The 17,919-nt window shown below is 39.0% G+C and overlaps 1 protein-coding gene across 1 annotated transcript; it reads left to right on the top strand.

Annotated features, from left to right (window-relative positions):
• The first annotated feature begins 2,616 nt into the window (after positions 1–2,616).
• Positions 2,617–14,980, top strand: tshz3a (teashirt zinc finger homeobox 3a). The gene is made up of 2 exons (XM_017465154.3): positions 2,617–2,949; positions 11,466–14,980. Exons 1-2 carry the CDS (start codon positions 2,910–2,912, stop codon positions 14,453–14,455), a joined length of 3,030 nt encoding a protein of 1,009 aa, XP_017320643.1. The 5' UTR covers positions 2,617–2,909; the 3' UTR covers positions 14,456–14,980.
• Positions 14,981–17,919: the final 2,939 nt, after the last annotated feature.

Genomic DNA, 17,919 nt, shown 5'->3' with positions numbered 1-17,919 from the left:
CCATTTTAAGGAAAAAATATAAGGTAATTTTGAATCTGATGGCCGTGAGGCAACAAAAGGCAGGAAAAGTAAGTGTTACTAAAAAGAAACAGCTGGAGGTTAATTGGCAACAGGTCAGTAACATGATTGGGTATAAAAAGAATATCTTAGACAGGCAGTCTTTCAGAAGTAAAGATGGGCAGAGGTTCACCAATATGTGAAAATCTACGTCTACAATTTGTGAAACAATCTGAGAATAATGTTCCTCAATATAAAATTGCGAAGACTATGGATATCTCATCATATACAGTACATAATATCTTCAAAAGATTATGAGAACCTGGAGAAAGCTCTGTGCACTAGGGACAAGGGTGAAAATCAATATTGCATGCCCGTGATCTTCAGGCCCCCAGGCGGCACTGCATTAAAAACAGGCATAACTCTGTAATGGAAATCACTGCATGGGCTCAGAAACACCTCCAGCTGTTTCTTTTTAGTAATACTTACTGTTCCAGCCTTTTGTTGCCCCATCCCAACTTTTTTGAGATGTGTTGCAGCCATCAAATTCAAAATTACCTTAATTTTTCTTAAAATTGTACATTTCCTCAGTTTAAACATTTGATATATTTTCTGTTCTATTGTGAATAACATATGGGTTTATGAGATTTGCAAATCATTGCCTTCTGTTTTTATTTACATTTTACACAGCATCCCAACTTTTTGGGAATTGGGGTTGCACATCACATTTCATTTTAGCCCTATTTTATCATTGCTAGCACTCTAACAACCTCACTTTACATTCCCTCGTAACAGATTTGTGAAACTTCTAACCCATGTCAGTGAAGGTGAGCCATGTTTCTTAGATGTACTGCAACAGCATGATGTTATGAAACCAGACATCAGACTCAAGGAAAAGGTCATCTGCTTGTCACAGATCAAACTATATGACTGGACCTCTCAAAACATGGCCTGGGTAAGGGCAGAAGGAGACCAAATGGAGTGTTCACATCACTGATGGACATGTAGCTCAAACACACCCTCCTGTGAACCCTGAGAAGGGTGGGCATCCTGCTGGCAGGTGTCCCTTCTTATTTCAGATACCAGGTGACAGGTATGAGCTTCAGAGGTGGTGGTGGTGGTGATGAGGGGGCAGGGAGGTCTCTGTAATAGTACTGTTGCAGAGGACTCTTTAGAATTTACATGACACTATGCAGCAACACTACAAAAAAGAGAGGTGTAAATTCAAAACGTGAGAATCATAATGCAGGTCCAGTTTATTAACTAACAGAGTTTATCCATTATAATATACAGTTTCAGAAAAAAAATGGGTTCTTTGATTCATTCCTTTTGGGGAATTGTTTAGATTGACACAGTGGTGTACCAGGTATTGTTGCCACCTCAAAGTTCCAGGGTCCTTGAGTCAATCTTGAGCTCGGGTCTGTGTAGTGTTTCACATTTTCTCCCGGTGTCCATGTGGGTTTCTTCCAAGTTCTCCTGACTCCCCCCACTATCTGTAAACATGACTGTAGATGGATTGGGTATGCTAAAAATTGCCCCTAGATGTGAATGAATGTGCAAACGGGTGTGTTTGTGCATGATGCCCTATGATGATGGATACCTTCCATGGTCTATTCATTTATTTTTACAGTATTTGGCTGACACTTGACTTACATTTATCTAATTTACACAACTGAGCGGTTACGTTAAGGGCCTTGCCCAAGGGCCCAGCAGTGGCAGCTTGGCAGGGCTGGGATTTGAACTCTGATCAGTTGGATTACTCTGATCAGCAATCCAATGTCTTAACCACTGAGCTACCACTGCCTGTATATTCCCACATTGCACCCAGATAGGTGGATAGACTTTAGAGGCATCATGACCCTGATCAGGATAAAGTGGATACTGAAGATGAATGAATGAATGAATGAATGCACAAGATGATGTCAAAGCCTTTCCATGAGCAGATGTAAAGGAAACATAAATAACTTTTTTTTTTTTTTTTCACTGTATACTTATTTATATGGTCTGGCTAAAACTGCAGCAGCTATTCTCTTACCTGCTGGCAGTAAGCATATGACACAAAGACCAGGCATTTTGTGGATATGTATGGGTATGTATTTGTGGAAAATATACATAATGGTGTTAGCATGTCTATGTGTATATTCATGAATTGTATGGAGCGAGTGGAAATCAGAAAACCATCGTTTCTCATCTCTTTGGAAAGTCAATATACATTACTTTTATAGTTTCAGTTGCATGATGTGATTACAAGTATTGTTATTGGCTTCGCTTATGTCGTAGAAATCAAAGAACCTCTCAGCTCCTGGCAGCAGTGTGAAAAATGATATAGGAGAAAACCAAAAACACTGTCCTCCTGCATCAAAAGAGCTGGCTTCACTTCTGAAACACTTCACTATCACTTAATAACGAAAGGTTTTTGTGCAGAAGAAGAATAGTGAAAAAATAGAACTGACTCTCACTAAACAACAGGAATCCCATTCATATCAGGAATCTCATGATAGCAGATTCAGGTAAATAAAGGGAAGAAAACATTGGTATTGAATGCAATGAATGCTGAAGATAAAACGCCCTCGAGTTTTAGTCAAATCACCAGTGTACTAAAGGGATCATATCAAGCATGTTGTAGCAGAAACGTGGCGTGGGAGTGTCCGACAGCTGCTGGGGGAAATCTAGCTCGCGGACTTTTGAGTGACGTGATGAGCCCGGAGCGCGCTCTGAAGCGCGTGACTCCTTCCTGCTCGCTTATCGTTTCACCGGACGACAAGAAGAAAGAACAGCAGCTCAAAACCATTCCACCTGCTCCGTTTTTAACGTGGTGAACGTGCGTTAGCGCTGTAGAGACAGCGCTAGCTTGTAGGGGGTTGAAATAAGTGGTGGAATTGGTGAGGACCGAGCACTCTGCCTTTACAAGTATGGCCAGGAGGAAGCAGCGAGCACCCAAGCGCGCGCCAGGTACTGTATATCGTCTGTTCTGTTTACCTCAGGTTTCCTTTTTGTTTCCTGGTTGACAGAAAGGTATGTTTCCTCTTCGTTACACTCGTGCGGTGTGTTTTTTTAGTCTATTTAACTGGCTTTGCTTGTGGTTCCTTTCCCTTTAACGCTCAGTGTGTTTAGGCAAGTCCATGCATTAAACCTGTAATGCCACAACAAAAGCAAGTCACTGATAAGGCTACATTCTTTCTTCAATTATAGCATTATAAAATTGTTATATAGTTAAAAAATATATATATAGAGTGAGGCAAAAAACAATAATATTCAGTGACAATGAGAATGTAAATAAACAAATATCTTACCTCAGCTTAACACCATGAAGCTTTAAGTGACATTGTAAGAATACATGTTTTAGTAGCTCAGGTTTATGTCGCACACCTGCTCTTCTCAGACTTACTGAGCTGTTGTGCTGAACTTGTGCTTACAACTTCTGAACTCTCTACCACTCTGAAAGAGGAAAGAAATAGCATCATTCAAAGATGGACCGTCGTAATTCAGATATAATAGTTTCCAAAAGCAAGCAAAGATATTGTACCACTATGTCTAGAAAATGTACCTGGGTTTTACAGTAGTTTTCTTTTTAGAGCGAGCGCATGTGGGCATGGTTTATCCCAAATGTCCCCACAAGTATAGGAATATTTGACCATTTTGACCTTGTGGGGACAATTAGCTATTTATTTTCCATAAACACTCTTTTCTATAAAACCTAAGTCTCCTTTCGGTTACTGAGGTGAAGGTTTGGGTTAAATTTAGTTGACATTAATAATTATGTCAGTGGAAGGACCTTGCCAGCATAGTGAGACAATTTTGTGTGTGTGTGTAAGTGTGCGTTGGGGTTGGGGGGTTGATGGGGTTTGGGTGCTTAATGGAGGGCTACGGCTTGCTCCGTTACTCTGGCCTGTCAGAACAGCTTTGTCTCATGTTGGATTTAATTGTTATCCCCGTGACAGCCTCATCCATCAAAGGCTTTAATGGTCAATCAGAGCGAGGCCATGTGAGTGCACTCATTCTTTTCCCATACACTTGCCTGGCCTTTTATTTCATCCCACTGTTTCACTGGGATCTGCACAATTTCATGGTATTAAACTAGTGGTGGAAATGGTTTTGTAAGTTTTGTTTTTGATTATTAAATTATTTTTTCATACCATTTTCCATTGTCCATTCAATACTAGTTTTGAAGGGCCAGCATAAAAACATTTCCAAAATGTGGCGTTGAATTTCATAACATTTCTCATCAATGTGTCATTTAGTATCTTTGCTCTTCTTCTTTTACTTTTCTCTCCCACTCCCCTATCATATTTCTCTCTCTCCATTTCTCTCTCTCTCTCTCTCTCTCTCTCTCTCTCTCTCTCTCTCTCTCTCTCTCTCTCTCTCTCTCTCTCACACACACACACACACACACACACACACACACACACACACAGGCACAAAAAGTCATTTTGCCAGCTTCATTAGTGCACACCCAATTAGCTGTAAACTTGATGGATTGCTGACAGCTGTAATGATCGGAGATGACGAGCCGTGTGCCCTGTCACCAAGTCAAATTAGGTTTCTGGTGCTTTGATGTAATCAAGTAGATATTAGCTGCTACTGCTGGCCTTAACTATTGCTTTAACATAATTTCAAGTTTCAGGTGAAAAATGAGCTTTGTTACATGTCTTGAATGCAGCTGCCCCAAACTCTTAAAATGAAACCTGATATCATTTTCATGCAAATATTTTTTTTCTTCCATATTTTGTATTCAATTTTGGCACCATACCTATTATGAAGTGTTTGCTCCAGACTTGGTGCTGTTTTACACTCTATCTGAAACTATCTGAAGGTTGATTAAAGGTTGATTAGTTCATTAGTGAAAAGTTCTGATATTTACAGAGCAGTCCCACCAAAACATGTCAAAACAAAAAAAAATGTTATCCAATTCCCAGAGCTTTGTGTGGAGGAAGACCAGTTGCCTGAGAAATGTGGAGGAGATTGTTCAGGCTAATGAGTGAGCCTGCTTGTGATGATGGAGATGATGAAAAGGAGGGACACTCTAAAGACCGACAATTTTGTAGTACAAAAAAAAAGTTTCAAATATTTTGGCCCTGAGCCCTCATGCTGCTGGATTAATTTACACTACAGCTCAGCTTATGTATCCAAGGCAAGATTTAAAAGATCAGGCACTAATACTTATGTGAACTGTATGAGTGTGTCTACAATTGTACAGTATTTGTTACAAGTATACTACTGCATACTCTCTAACCACCTTTCCTTGTCACTGGAGTGGTACCTTCAAAGCTACATCTTATGCACCTTTAATGTGTATTCACCTTAAAAATCATCTGAGGCACATAAGTGAAACTTAACGACCACTCTTGTACCTTTAATTAGCTTTTAAAGTAATACTTTAAAGGTACATGCACCTTTCAAGGTAAAAGATCCTTGTTACCCCAGTTACAAGGAAAAGTACAGTTTATTACCCTTTTACTTGTAACTGGGTACAAGTACCTTTATATGTACCTTTATACTTGTTTGTTGTTTGTCTTTGAATAAATGTGCAGACAGAGGTGCTCTTAGACATAACATACATTTTCCACAATTGCAGTCCACAGTGTCGAGTGATATACTACATCTGTTCTTCATACTGCACTTGTAATGAACCTTCATAATGGTGTGGCTTACCACAATGATTGACATACGCCTTTTGAGTTTCATTACACAGGGTTGAGGCCTGCCGTGAAGGCCAAGAGCTATTGGAAAGTACAGGAGAGTTCTCCACCTTGGCTTCCTGTTTAATTCCCCGGCTTCAAAATATATGATAAATTGTGATTATTTAAGATATCCATTCCCATTGATTTCCTACTATGGTAATCCATCTAGCAGTGCATTCCAACATCTAACTCTGAAATCAAATCTGCAGCAAAGCTACACACTTGTTATTGTCTGAACATGTGAGTTTCATCTCTGTGGCAGCACTGCTAGATTGACGTCTCCTCCCTGGGACAACAATGGAGACATCAATCTTCTTTTTGGAGAACAGGAATGTGCCTCCTTTTTCCAGGGAGGTGCTTTTTCATCTAGGCTCCATTTTAGGAAAGTGACTCAATGTATCCCTTAGGGGTCCAGAAACCCAAACCCTGGTGGAGATCAGCACCACGCCAAACCGTCAATTACCCTCTCAACAGAGTTGTTAATCATGCCACCACTCTATTTTTTGACACTCTGACACTTGTCATCTATCACGCACACTTTCCAAAGACACAAGGTGGATAGGAAGAAAAGTACTGTGCCGATGGGACACCAAAAAGACATTTTGGAATCAAGACAAAGAGAAAGGGGGCGGGCGGCATGGAGATTGTTAAACAGGATATGAAATGGTGCCAAGTGGAGTCTAGGGTGAGAGTTGAGTGTTAAGAAAGTGAGAGCAGTTCTGAAAAATGAGATATGCTGCTGAGAGACTCGGGAGGCCTACAGAAGGAAGAGTGATCCTGAGTAATTGTAGATGTATTACATGTTGAAAGAATGAGAGAGCAAGTGTGTTCTAAATTTAAGGTAACGCACACTCATACATACACTTCAGTTGTTCAGATGAGGTTTTTAAGCCTAGGCTATGGAACATAATTAATTGTTATTTATTAATGTATGTACAGTGTGTGCATTTTCTCGTGTGTGTGTGTGTGTGTGTGTGTGTGTGTGTGTGTGTGTGTGTGTGTGTGAAGGTGCATACATGGTGCAATATGCATTTGTTTGTGCCTGTACATTTCAGCCTCAGCTCAGAGTGACATGCATCACTCAAGCTTGGCTGGCCTCAGTATGAACCCTACATGCTCTCCCACAGCTCAGTGATGGATGCTCCTCTAAGGAAAGAGATTAATGAGAGGTAGGAGGCTTGCAGGGTCATTCATCACAGTGAATATTATTTAGACGGGCCGTGTAAGCCTGTAACCTGAGAGTTCAAGAGACAGAGACAGCCTTAGATGTGTGCTCTATGATGAATGGTGGTGCTTTCTATCTGTTTGTTATTAGACCCCAATTGGTTAGTGGTCTGTCATTGCAGGAGCTGTGTATATAACAATAAACTCTTAGATGGTATTTTATTCAAAATTGCTATGAGCTCATCAGGGAGTGTTATTTGGGGGACCGTGCTTCATTTGAGACAAAGAGAAAGAGGCTGTTCTGTTTAATGGTAATATTACTACTCTACATGTCTCACCTTTTTCCTTCTAGAGAGGAATAATGATTGCAATCCATCTGGTAGAAGCCTTTGTTGCTACACCATCATCTAGCAGCTGCTGGCTTTGACTCATACAGAATCGCTGCCAGTCACTCTTGGCAGCTGAGGCACATCAGACACACCACTGTCAAGGGGAACAGAGAATCAAAGGCATGTAGAGTGATATTTAGCGGGAGAGAGATATGTCCCCTGAAAGTGCATTTTGGGTCAGATAGAATTTCAGTAGGGACTTAAAAAAAAAAATTGACTATTAATTTTCAAGCTAAAGAGTCCTCTACTGAGCTGAATAGATGTGGAAAGAATATTGTATGGCAACATTAATGCATACTCTAACTGTCCACTTTATTAGGAACACATGTAATGTTCACATCAAACATCAGAATGAGGAAAAATGTGATCTTAGTGACTTTGAACTTGGCATGATTGTTTGTCCTGGGGTGACAGGCAGGTTTTTCAGAAACTGCTAATCTCCTGGGGTTTTCATGCACAACAGTCCCTAGAGTTTACACAGAACAGTACAAAAAAAACAACAACAACAACAACAAAAAATCCATCCAGTCAGCAGCAGTTCTGTGGGCAGAAACACTGTGTGGATGAGAGAAGTCAGAGGACAATGGCCAGACTGGTTTGAGCTGACATTACGGTAACTCAAACAAGCACTCTTTACAACCATTGGGAGCACAAAAGCATCTAAGTACACGTAACTACAAACCTTGAGATGGATGGGTTGAGGCGGATGGGCTACAACAGCAGGCGGCCACACCATGTTCTTCTGAGGCTACAGTGGGCACAGTCAGCAAAACTAGACAGTTGAAGATTGGCTGAGTAGATAATTGCATAAATACATAAATGTACAGATGTTCATTTATATATATATATATATATATATATATATATATATATATATATATATATATAAATGGTAAATGGCGCACTTCCATAGCGCTTTTATCCAAAGCACTTTACACTGTGTCTCATTCACCCATTCACACACACACTCACACACCAATGGTAGCAGAGCTGCCATGCAAGGCGCTAACTTTCCATCGGGAGCAACTTGGGGTTCAGTGACTTGCCCAAGGACATTTCGGCATATGGAGTCACGTGGGCCGAGAATCGAACTGCCAACCCTACAATTAGTGTAGCAACTCGCTCTACCACCTGAGCCACAACCGCCCCATATATAAAGGGACACAGGGTATACTAACTGGAAGTCTTTAATGTCTGCCTTTCACTCAACACTCAAGTGATAACAAAAGATTGTTCTTACTGGTGTGATATTTTGCTTGGATAAATGCCTCTATTAGCATTGCCTGGAGGATAAACAATTTATCATTCCCAATCAAACATACTGAGCCTTTGAACTTGTCACATGAGCGCTACTGCAAAATGTTGTGTTATCTTTAGCAAATAAACCTGCATTTGGGTTTGTCTATCACTAGAATGAATCAACTGTCCAGTAGTTCATCGTTGTGTCTCATTAAAAAATCTTGTTTGAACTTTTTTCTAAAGAGAAGCCAGATTTTTCAGCAGTATGAAGTCACTTACATTATCTACATACTGTATAGTAGCACTGACTCTGATGCAGAAATATGCTATTCAATGCTGTGAGTTACAGAAAGGCTGATTAGTGCTTTACATGCTAATATACCATAGTAATTCTTATTTGTGTTTATTTATTTAGTTATTTATTTATTTTTTGAAAATCAGCAACAGTAATTAGGCATAAATGTGGATATTTTATGTTTCATTTTGCTGCTAACACAAACGATGAACTGAAGCCAAGCGCATAGAGCTAGACATAATAGTTTCATAAATCAAAAGAAGTATAAATCCTGGAAATGCCTCCCTCTGCCTTTTTTTTCTCCAGAGGCTGGTGCACACATCACATTTTATTAACTAAATAAATTATTGTGGATGTCAGTCAAGTCTGAGGGAATAATTGGTTATGATAGTTGCCTCTCGAGATGGATTACAATTCAATCATTCTCAGGTTTTTTTTTAAACTGTAGAAAGGCCTTTGCATGGTTTTGCAGTTATGAACTTTTATCAACAGAATTTCATTTGTCTTTACTCATGCATAGAAAATGAAACTCATTCTCTTGGGTTTTTACTGCGTATTTTAGCAGAGTTTTTTTATATACAGAAAGAGTTTCAAAAACAGTGGCATTGACCAAAAAAAAAAAAAAGAGAGAGACCAATTTTGCTTTTTTTGAGACCACTGTGTGTCACCATAATTGTCTCTGTGATATGAGCGGGCACGAAAATGATCATGTCATTGTATTTACACCTGGTTCATTCTCTTTACGAGCTGTTTCAGAATTCATGCCAAACCAGGCAGTTCAAATGACATCTTTTGATCAAGGCTGCCAGGAATGATCAGAGGAGATTGGCAGGTAATGGATACCTAGTGACAATCCAAATCTAAAGGGGAATAAGACTGGCCTGCACCTGCCAATTATCCTTTAAAGCTCCAATCCTACAAGCATCCTAGCTGACATCTAGTGAGAGGCTAAATGAGAGAAGCACAGTCTCCAAAGATTGTGTATTATCAGTTGAAATGAGAGCTATTTGTGCTTTCACACTGGCTGTCCAGTTAGATCTTGTGTATACAATCAAAGCCAAAAAAAAAAAGTTCAGAGAGATTATCTGTGTGCCGTGGTGCATCGGAATTGGGTTTGAATTAGAAACAAAATATGACACAGGTCTAACACCTTCCATTAAAAACAATTTGACATGAACTTCACCCCAACAAGAATGAATAAAGGGGAACAGAGAAGGGCATATTTGGTGTGTCTTTCATAGAAATGATTGTTCCGCGTACAGCGTCAGAAAGACAATGACAGACTAGTAGGGGACAGGCTGTCATGAAAGGAAATAGTCACTCGTACTGTTGTTGGATGGGTGCAGCTGGAAGCAAGAGGGGCGACCATGTCCCATCGAATCTGTCATATGAAGGTGGTCAGCCAGGCACCTTTCTCCCCACATATCACCTGTCTTAAGGTAAACAGTCATCAGAAAGGATTTAAAGTGACAGGTGGCTTATGCATTGCACTCTTTTGTCTTTCCTTGTAACCTCTCAATACAACTGTCCACCTTTTCCTTTTCCTTTTCTCTCTTCTCATTTCTTCATCTGTGCACAGGTGTGTTATAATGTCAACATGGGGAGATGCAGACTGAGTAGTAGCAGCTGCCTACTTTTCACAAAATATATCATGTATATCACCACTCTTTTTATCTCCCTAAAAACAAATGGTTTACAGGAATGCACTATGACAAACAAAACATTTTTGTGTACAGTATGTGTAAACAAGGCCTTTGTTTAGACTTGCACTTTGGTACAGTTTGTAGATAATGATACAGCCTCTGTTGTAGTCTCGTATGATGACACATGAGTATGATATGTAGAAAAGTAACGTTTTATTGAAGCGACCTCTAGGATTGTAGACTCCCAAGATATACTCTTATATACTCCCAAGATATACTTATCACAACATAGCTTACCTTCTTCTTAGACTGGTAGACAGTCTCCTAAAAACACCCAATAACTCATCAGAAGTCACTAAATAGTTCAGCTAACAAATGACTGGAAAAATCATTTGGCTTCTATCAAGCAAAAATGAAATGAAACTTTATATCCTGGCAACTTTTACACCTGGCTAAGTAGTTGATAAATGTGAAATAAAATGGCCAAGAAGGCTTTTTTAGACTGGTTGAATTTCTCAAGACTTACAAAGTGTGTAGTATTAGGTGTGTATGTGTGTAATATGAGGTGAGCTTATAAAACAGGTTGCAGTTTGAAATATTTTCTTTCATTTTATTGGTACAGATAGTTGAGGCAGAAAAAAACACAGAGTCGGTACAGATACCCAGTGTTAAACAAGCAGATACTACTTAGACATTTTACATCCTGGACAGTTTCTTGAGGGTTTTGCCGTCTGATGAACCATGTAAATACCAATGATGATAAAATGTAAAAAAGTTCTAGTAGTTGTATAAGTAGGTGAGAGGGGTGATATGCTGCTTCAGGCCAACAGTAAGGTCATAAGCTCATAAGCTTGTCAGACACCTTGTGAAACATATCACATTACTTCTTTATTGTATATGTCCTCTAGTAATGATGAAAATATTTCAAATAAAAGATGACTTTGGGCCATTCATTTCTTCATAGGTTCTTATAGAAAGACTGCAAAAGGACTCTATTTAATTTAGAAAGAAAATGTTTGCTTATGTTGACATATCTGATGTTTTTCCCCCCTTTTAGCTTATGATTCAGAGGATGTTGAAGAACCTGCCAGGCAAAATGAGAACTTTGAAAAGGAAGACTCCAGAACCAGAGAGAAACCAGTGGGTAACAGTGACTTTAGGAAGGCCTATGTCTTCCAAAAATCAGAGGATGAACACTGCTCCACTGCTGCCGAGTTTTCAGAGACTCACAGTGAATTACACATTAATGAGTCAAATGAACCTATGTCAGATGTTGAAAGCAGCTCAATTAATATTAAAGACAAACCAATGAAAGACTGTCTTAATGAGGGATCTGAGAAATCAGTGTGTGGTTCAGATAGTCTGGAACAGATAAAAGCCATTTATAATGGTTTTCTCCCTAACTCCTTTTGGTCTTCAGAGAGTCTTAATCCTTCTCAGTCATGTACAGAGAAAAGATCTGAGACTTGCAGTAGCAGCAGCAGCCCTGGGGGTAATTGCTATGACTGGCACCAGTCTGCAGTTGCAAAGACCTTGCAGCAGGTTTCTGAAAAACATCTTCACCCACAAAGGGAAAGCAATCTTTTTAGCACTGTTCAGCTCTACCGACAAAATGCTAGGGTGTATGGGTCCATCTTTAGTGGTGCAAGCAAGTTTCATTGCAAAAGCTGTAGTGCATCTTATGACACGCTGGTTGATCTAACAGTCCACATGAATGATACAGGCCACTACCAAGATGACAACCATGAGAAGGCTGACAAAAGTGCCAAGAGCTGGTCCAAGCCACGCAAACGCTCTTTAATGGAACTGGAGGGTAAGGAGGATGCCCAGAAGGTACTACGCTGTATGTATTGTGGTCACTCTTTTGAATCCTTGCAAGACCTCAGTGTACACATGATCAAAACCAAACACTACCAAAAAGTGCCTCTGAAGGAACCTGGAACATCGATTGCTGCTGCTAAAGTTATCTCATCTTTCAGAAAGAAAGTACCGGTGGAATTAGATATAACTAAACTGAATACCACTGATCAGAAAGTGTCTTCTAAAGGGAGTCCAGTAAATGTTAGTCTTCCCAAGGTTTCTGATGTTAACAAGGAGAGTCTCATGGACCGTAAGGGTGTGAGCAACACCATGCAGATTAAGTCACAGATTTTGAGGTGTATGGAGTGTGGACAATCATTTGAGTCTTTCCAGCAGTTAAGTGCCCACATTATGCTGACAGGTCACTTTGTTAAAGCCAGTCAGTCTCTCCAAAAAATGGACACATGCATTTCTGAACAAATATCCTTGCCTGGGAAAATTAAGATGAAAAAGGAGAAGACGCCAATAGAGAAACAAAGTTCCTCCACTTCTTCACCAAATGGAACCACTGAATCACCACATACCACTACTCCTCTAAAGAAGTCAGAACTGGAAAGAAAGACCTTTCTAAAAGAAAAGCATGGTAAAGAACCAGGAAATGACAACAATGCAGAGGAGAGATACAGTATTTCTTCAAAATATGATTATCTTACTGAGGAGGACCTGCTGGAGAGTCCAAAAATGAACCTGGATATCCTCAAGTCCCTGGAGAACACTGTAACTACTGCCATCAACAAAGCACAGAAGGGCACTCCCAGCTGGGGCGGATATCAGAGCATTCATGCTGCTTATCAGTTGCAGAATAACACAAAGCCTTCTCTCTACAACTCCTGCATACAGCAACTGGTGCATGGTGTGGAAGTTCCATGTCTTGACAAAAGTGAAATCTTTCCCATCCCTCAACACAGCGCTCCTTCACCCAAAGTAAAACTACATGCGATGGAGGAACTGGTGAAGAATGTAACACAGAACATTGCTGAGGAAACAAGAAAGGACAAAGATGAACAGGTTTCCTTAGCAAGATACTTTATAACCTCCTCCAATACAAGTGCAGACAGGAAATCAGCATCCAATTCTCCCACAGTAGAGGGACATGAAACACTAAAGAACAAAGATAACGAGATTACTGGCTCAGAGAATAATGCAAGTGAGAGGGATTCAAAAAAATGTAATGAAAGCTTCACAACCTCTTTAGCTTTCTGTGACGACAGCGCAGTAATAACTGTTCACCCAGAGCCAAAACAACCATTTGTTAGTCCTTTAAATGCCCTTCAGTCAGTCATGAATCTTCATTTAGGTAAAGCGGCCAATCCTGTGAAGCCAGTTGAGGATCCTATGAGTATGCTTCTAAAGATGAGCAACAGCATGGCAGAGAGGGCTGCGGTGGCTTCATCTCCGATATCAACCTCAAAACCAGAACCATTACATCCAGATGTCTATCAGATTGACAAAGACCAACCAATAGATTTATCCAAAGGCAAAAGGAATCAGTGTTTAGTTACTGCTTCTCTCCCAGGGAAAGTGTTAAACTCTCTTCCTGCTATGACCAAGACTGATTTAACTGATACAATAAAGTGCACTCCAGTCAGCCCAGTACATGAGAGTGCCCTCTCAGACATATCAGACATGTTACGCAATTTGTCAGACACTCATGTCTTAAAGTCGCAGACTCCTTCCCATAAATCAGAGAGATCAGGTATCGAAGATTCTCACATGCCAAACACAGGAGATGATGCATCTATGGTGCACAAATGCAAGGGTAGGCAGTCGCATTGGAATCCTCAACATTTGTTAATTCTGCAAGCCCAGTTCACATCATCCCTCAGGAAAACAGCTGATGGGAAGTATGTCATATCAGACTTGAGTCCTCAAGAAAGGATGGTAATCTCACAGGTTACAGGTCTTTCCATGACAACTATCAGCCACTGGCTAGCCAATGTGAAATACCAGCTGAGGCGGACAGGCAGGACCAAATTTCTGAAAAATGTTGACTCTGGTCACCCTGTTTTCTTCTGTAGTGAGTGTGCCACACAAATCCAAACGCGTTCAACATACATCTGTCACATTGAGTCACATCTCGGCTTTAAATTACAGGACTTGGCTAAGTTCTCTTGTAAAAATCCCAACAAGACAATTGCAAAGCATTCAAAGAACATGTTGGATAAAACTGTCCTGTCATTCCTCTGATCTGCTGCAGGTCCAGAACAGCTGTACTGACTATAAACGCTGTGCTATTAGTCTTAAGATCAGCCGAATCAGCGTTTATAAAAACTGAGACACAGAATCTGTGTAATTGTTGTACAGGATGTGTATTGTATGTTGATAAAAATACAAAAGGGTTTATGATCATAAAATGTATATTAACTCATAAATAAAATAAATATCTGGTAGGAATTACACCTCATAGGATTTGTTTATGATAATTAGCACACAGTTCCTAGTAGATTATGTACAAAATAGATATATACAGGATGTAGAGGGTTTTTTTTGTTGTTGTTGTTTGTTTTGCTTCTGTATAATCAGCAATTGCTTTTCTTGATTCTGATGACATTATACAATTCAAGTAGGTGACAATTTGTACATTTGTACAGGGCTACTTTAATCATTTTCATAATTATTCATCATATTATTTATTTATTTATTTGCAATTGTTTTCCCTGTTGTCTAAATCTATTTGTGTTTGTTTCTGCATATAAATCGGCATTATTTTCATTGTTAGTACGGTGGTTTACTATTTTATACAACACACAGAGGCACTGCAATTTGATGACCAAAATAGTAACATATTTGAGGCCTAAAATATTAACATAGGATATTTATTCACAATATACACTCACCATTCAGTTTATTAGGAACACCTTCACACCTGCTCATTTATGCGGTTATCCAATCAGCCATGTGGCAGCAGCACAATGCATAAAATCATGCAGTTACAGGTCAAGAACTTCAGTTAATGTTCACATCAAACATGCCAGATGGGCTGGTTTGAGTATTTCAGAAACTGCTGATCCCGTGGGATTTTCACACACACACACAGTCTCTAGAGAATACACTAAATGGTGCGAAAAACACAAAACAACCTCATGGTACCTGGTGGTCTTCTGCTGTTGTAGCCCATCGACCTCAAGGCTTGATATGTTGTGCATTCTGAGATGCTTTTCTCCTCATTATGGTAGTAAAGAGTGATTATTTGAGTTACTATAGACTTTGTGTCAGCTCAAACCAGTCTGGTCATTTTCCTCTGATCTCTCTCATCAACACTGTGTTTCAGCCTGCAGACCCTCTGCACACAGGATGTTTTTTGTTTATTGCACTATTCTGTGTAAACTCTAGAGACTGTTGTATGTAAAAATCCAAGAAGATCAGCAGTTTCTGAAATACTCAAACCAGCCCATCTGACACCAACAACCATGCCATGATCAAAGTCATAGAGATCGCTTCTGATGTTTAATGAGAACATTAACTGAAGCTTTTGACCCAGATCTGCATGGTTTTACTCATTATGCTGCTGCCACATGATTGGCTGATTAGCTAAGTGCATAAATGAGCAGGTGTATAGATGTTCCTTATTAAAGTGGAAGGCGAGTGTGTGATATATTGCTGACAAACTGTATGTATTGCAAACATTCCTGATTATTGTAAGCTTACTGGTCATAATTTACTTTATGGATGATGTGATTTCAGTAATATTCCTAAAGCAAACTATTCACTGTTATGTTTTTTAACAGCATCTATTTTTATAATGTAAAATGTAAAGACTCTACATTTTAGCAAAGTAAAATTTTTATTTTGCCTTTTCTGGGGCCATTTCTGATCAAATGTATTTCACATATTACAAAAGACTTACTTTTCACCTTAACAATATTATTTAATTTAAAGGTATTTCCCTATGGTGCATTCTTCTCTAGATACTCTTTCTCTCTCGCAGTTTACATAAAAACATCCACTATGCAATCATTACCCTAGTGTTGGTATAAAAGGCAGATTTGACTGTGGATTCATACCTGTATATCAAAGCAGTATTTAGAGCTAGACATTTTATATGTATGACATCGTAGCAACAGCAATATCCATATTGTATACATATACATATATATATATATATATATATATATATATATATATATATATATATATATATATATATATATATATATATATATATATATATATATACATATATAATGTGTATGTTTGTGTGCGATATTGCTGTTGCTACAATGTTACAAATTCTTGGAATTGCAGCACAGTAATAATTGCTTCAAATGTATTACTCTGTTGAAAATCAGAATGATATAATAATAATAATAATAATAATAATAATAATTATTATTATTATTATTATACGGATTGACCAATTGTGTCACTTAAATTGTGTACTCTTTTGCTTTTTTCTTGCTTTGTCCTAATCTCTGTGATAAAAATAGAGAGATAAAATGAGAGAGAAGTGCCCTCTGTCTACGTGTTTCTGTCACCACTTTGATGAATATCATCTAAATTGCTTCATATATTTGAGGGGTTTGGATGTCAATCTAATTTGAGAGTGCATGTTGACGACAGCTCCAGCTAATGAGAAGAAAGCTGGCTCTGACAGCGTGATGAGCTCCAAACTGTTTGAACAAAAATTCTTACAGAAATGCCTATTAAAAAGTTGGATGAAAAACAGCTTAATCAAAATATAATATAGAAAAAAATGTTCGGGAAACTGTATAATTTGTGCCGGTATTTCTGTCTTTTTTATCCACAACACAGTGTGATATTGTAGATAATAAGCACTTCTTGCATATGCTGATATGCACAGGTTTAAATTCCTGTCATTTAATGTATGGTTCAGTTAAATCTTTTTATGGACTAAATCCAATAAATTAATCATTTACCATTACCATTTCACTTCAGCTCCTCCACGACCATGCTCAGACTCTCCTTAGATGTCAGGTCTTATTGTGGGCTGAAATGACATGACAGTGTGTGACAGCTCTGGATGAGTCGTGGGACAGAGAGGAGGTGGCTGTACTGACTGCCCACAGAATCCACCCTGACTGAGTTACATGCCAACTCATCCTCAAAAAATATTCAAGCACATGTTTTGGAAAACTGCTTTTGGTGTTGCAAAAGGTCTTTTGCGAATACAATATTTTGACAACTCAGGAAAATGGCACAAATAAAATAGCAGATATTAAATATATAACCCCAGATCTGAAAAAGTTGGGACAGTATGGAAAATGCAAAAAAACAAACAAAAAGTCATTTGAAAAATCAATTCACCCTGATCTGTATTGAAAACACATTATTAACACATTATTTTATGTTTTACTTTGTGAATGTTATTTATTTTTGAAAATATACATTCAAATCTGATGACTGCAACACACTCCAAAAAAGTTGGGACAGTCGACTGTTTACCACTGCGTAACATCACCTTTTCTTTTAATAACACTTATTAAGCGTTTGGGCGCTGAAGACACCAGTTGGTTAACAAGTTAGCAAGTGGAATTTTCCCCGTTCATCCATTATGCATTTCTTCAGCTGCGCAACTGTGCATAATGCGCTACACATTCTCAATCGGAGACAGGTCAGGACTGCAAGGCAGGCCATGCTAGCACCCGCACTCTCTGCTTACGCAACCATACGCTTGTAATCCTGGCAGAATG

This window comes from Ictalurus punctatus, chromosome 4 (genome assembly GCF_001660625.3).
Source record: "Ictalurus punctatus breed USDA103 chromosome 4, Coco_2.0, whole genome shotgun sequence".
Lineage (NCBI taxonomy): Eukaryota > Metazoa > Chordata > Actinopteri > Siluriformes > Ictaluridae > Ictalurus > Ictalurus punctatus.
Note: the sequence above shows the minus strand (reverse complement) of the source record. Positions and strands in the feature narration are given on the sequence as shown.

Excerpts from the sequence above, each read along its gene's own strand:
- tshz3a (XM_017465154.3), top strand. The coding sequence starts at position 2,910 with ATGGCCAGGAGGAAGCAGCGAGCACCCAAGCGCGCGCCAG. Across the intron at positions 2,950-11,465 it reads AGCACCCAAGCGCGCGCCAG|CTTATGATTCAGAGGATGTT; the intron begins GTACTGTATATC and ends CCCCCCTTTTAG.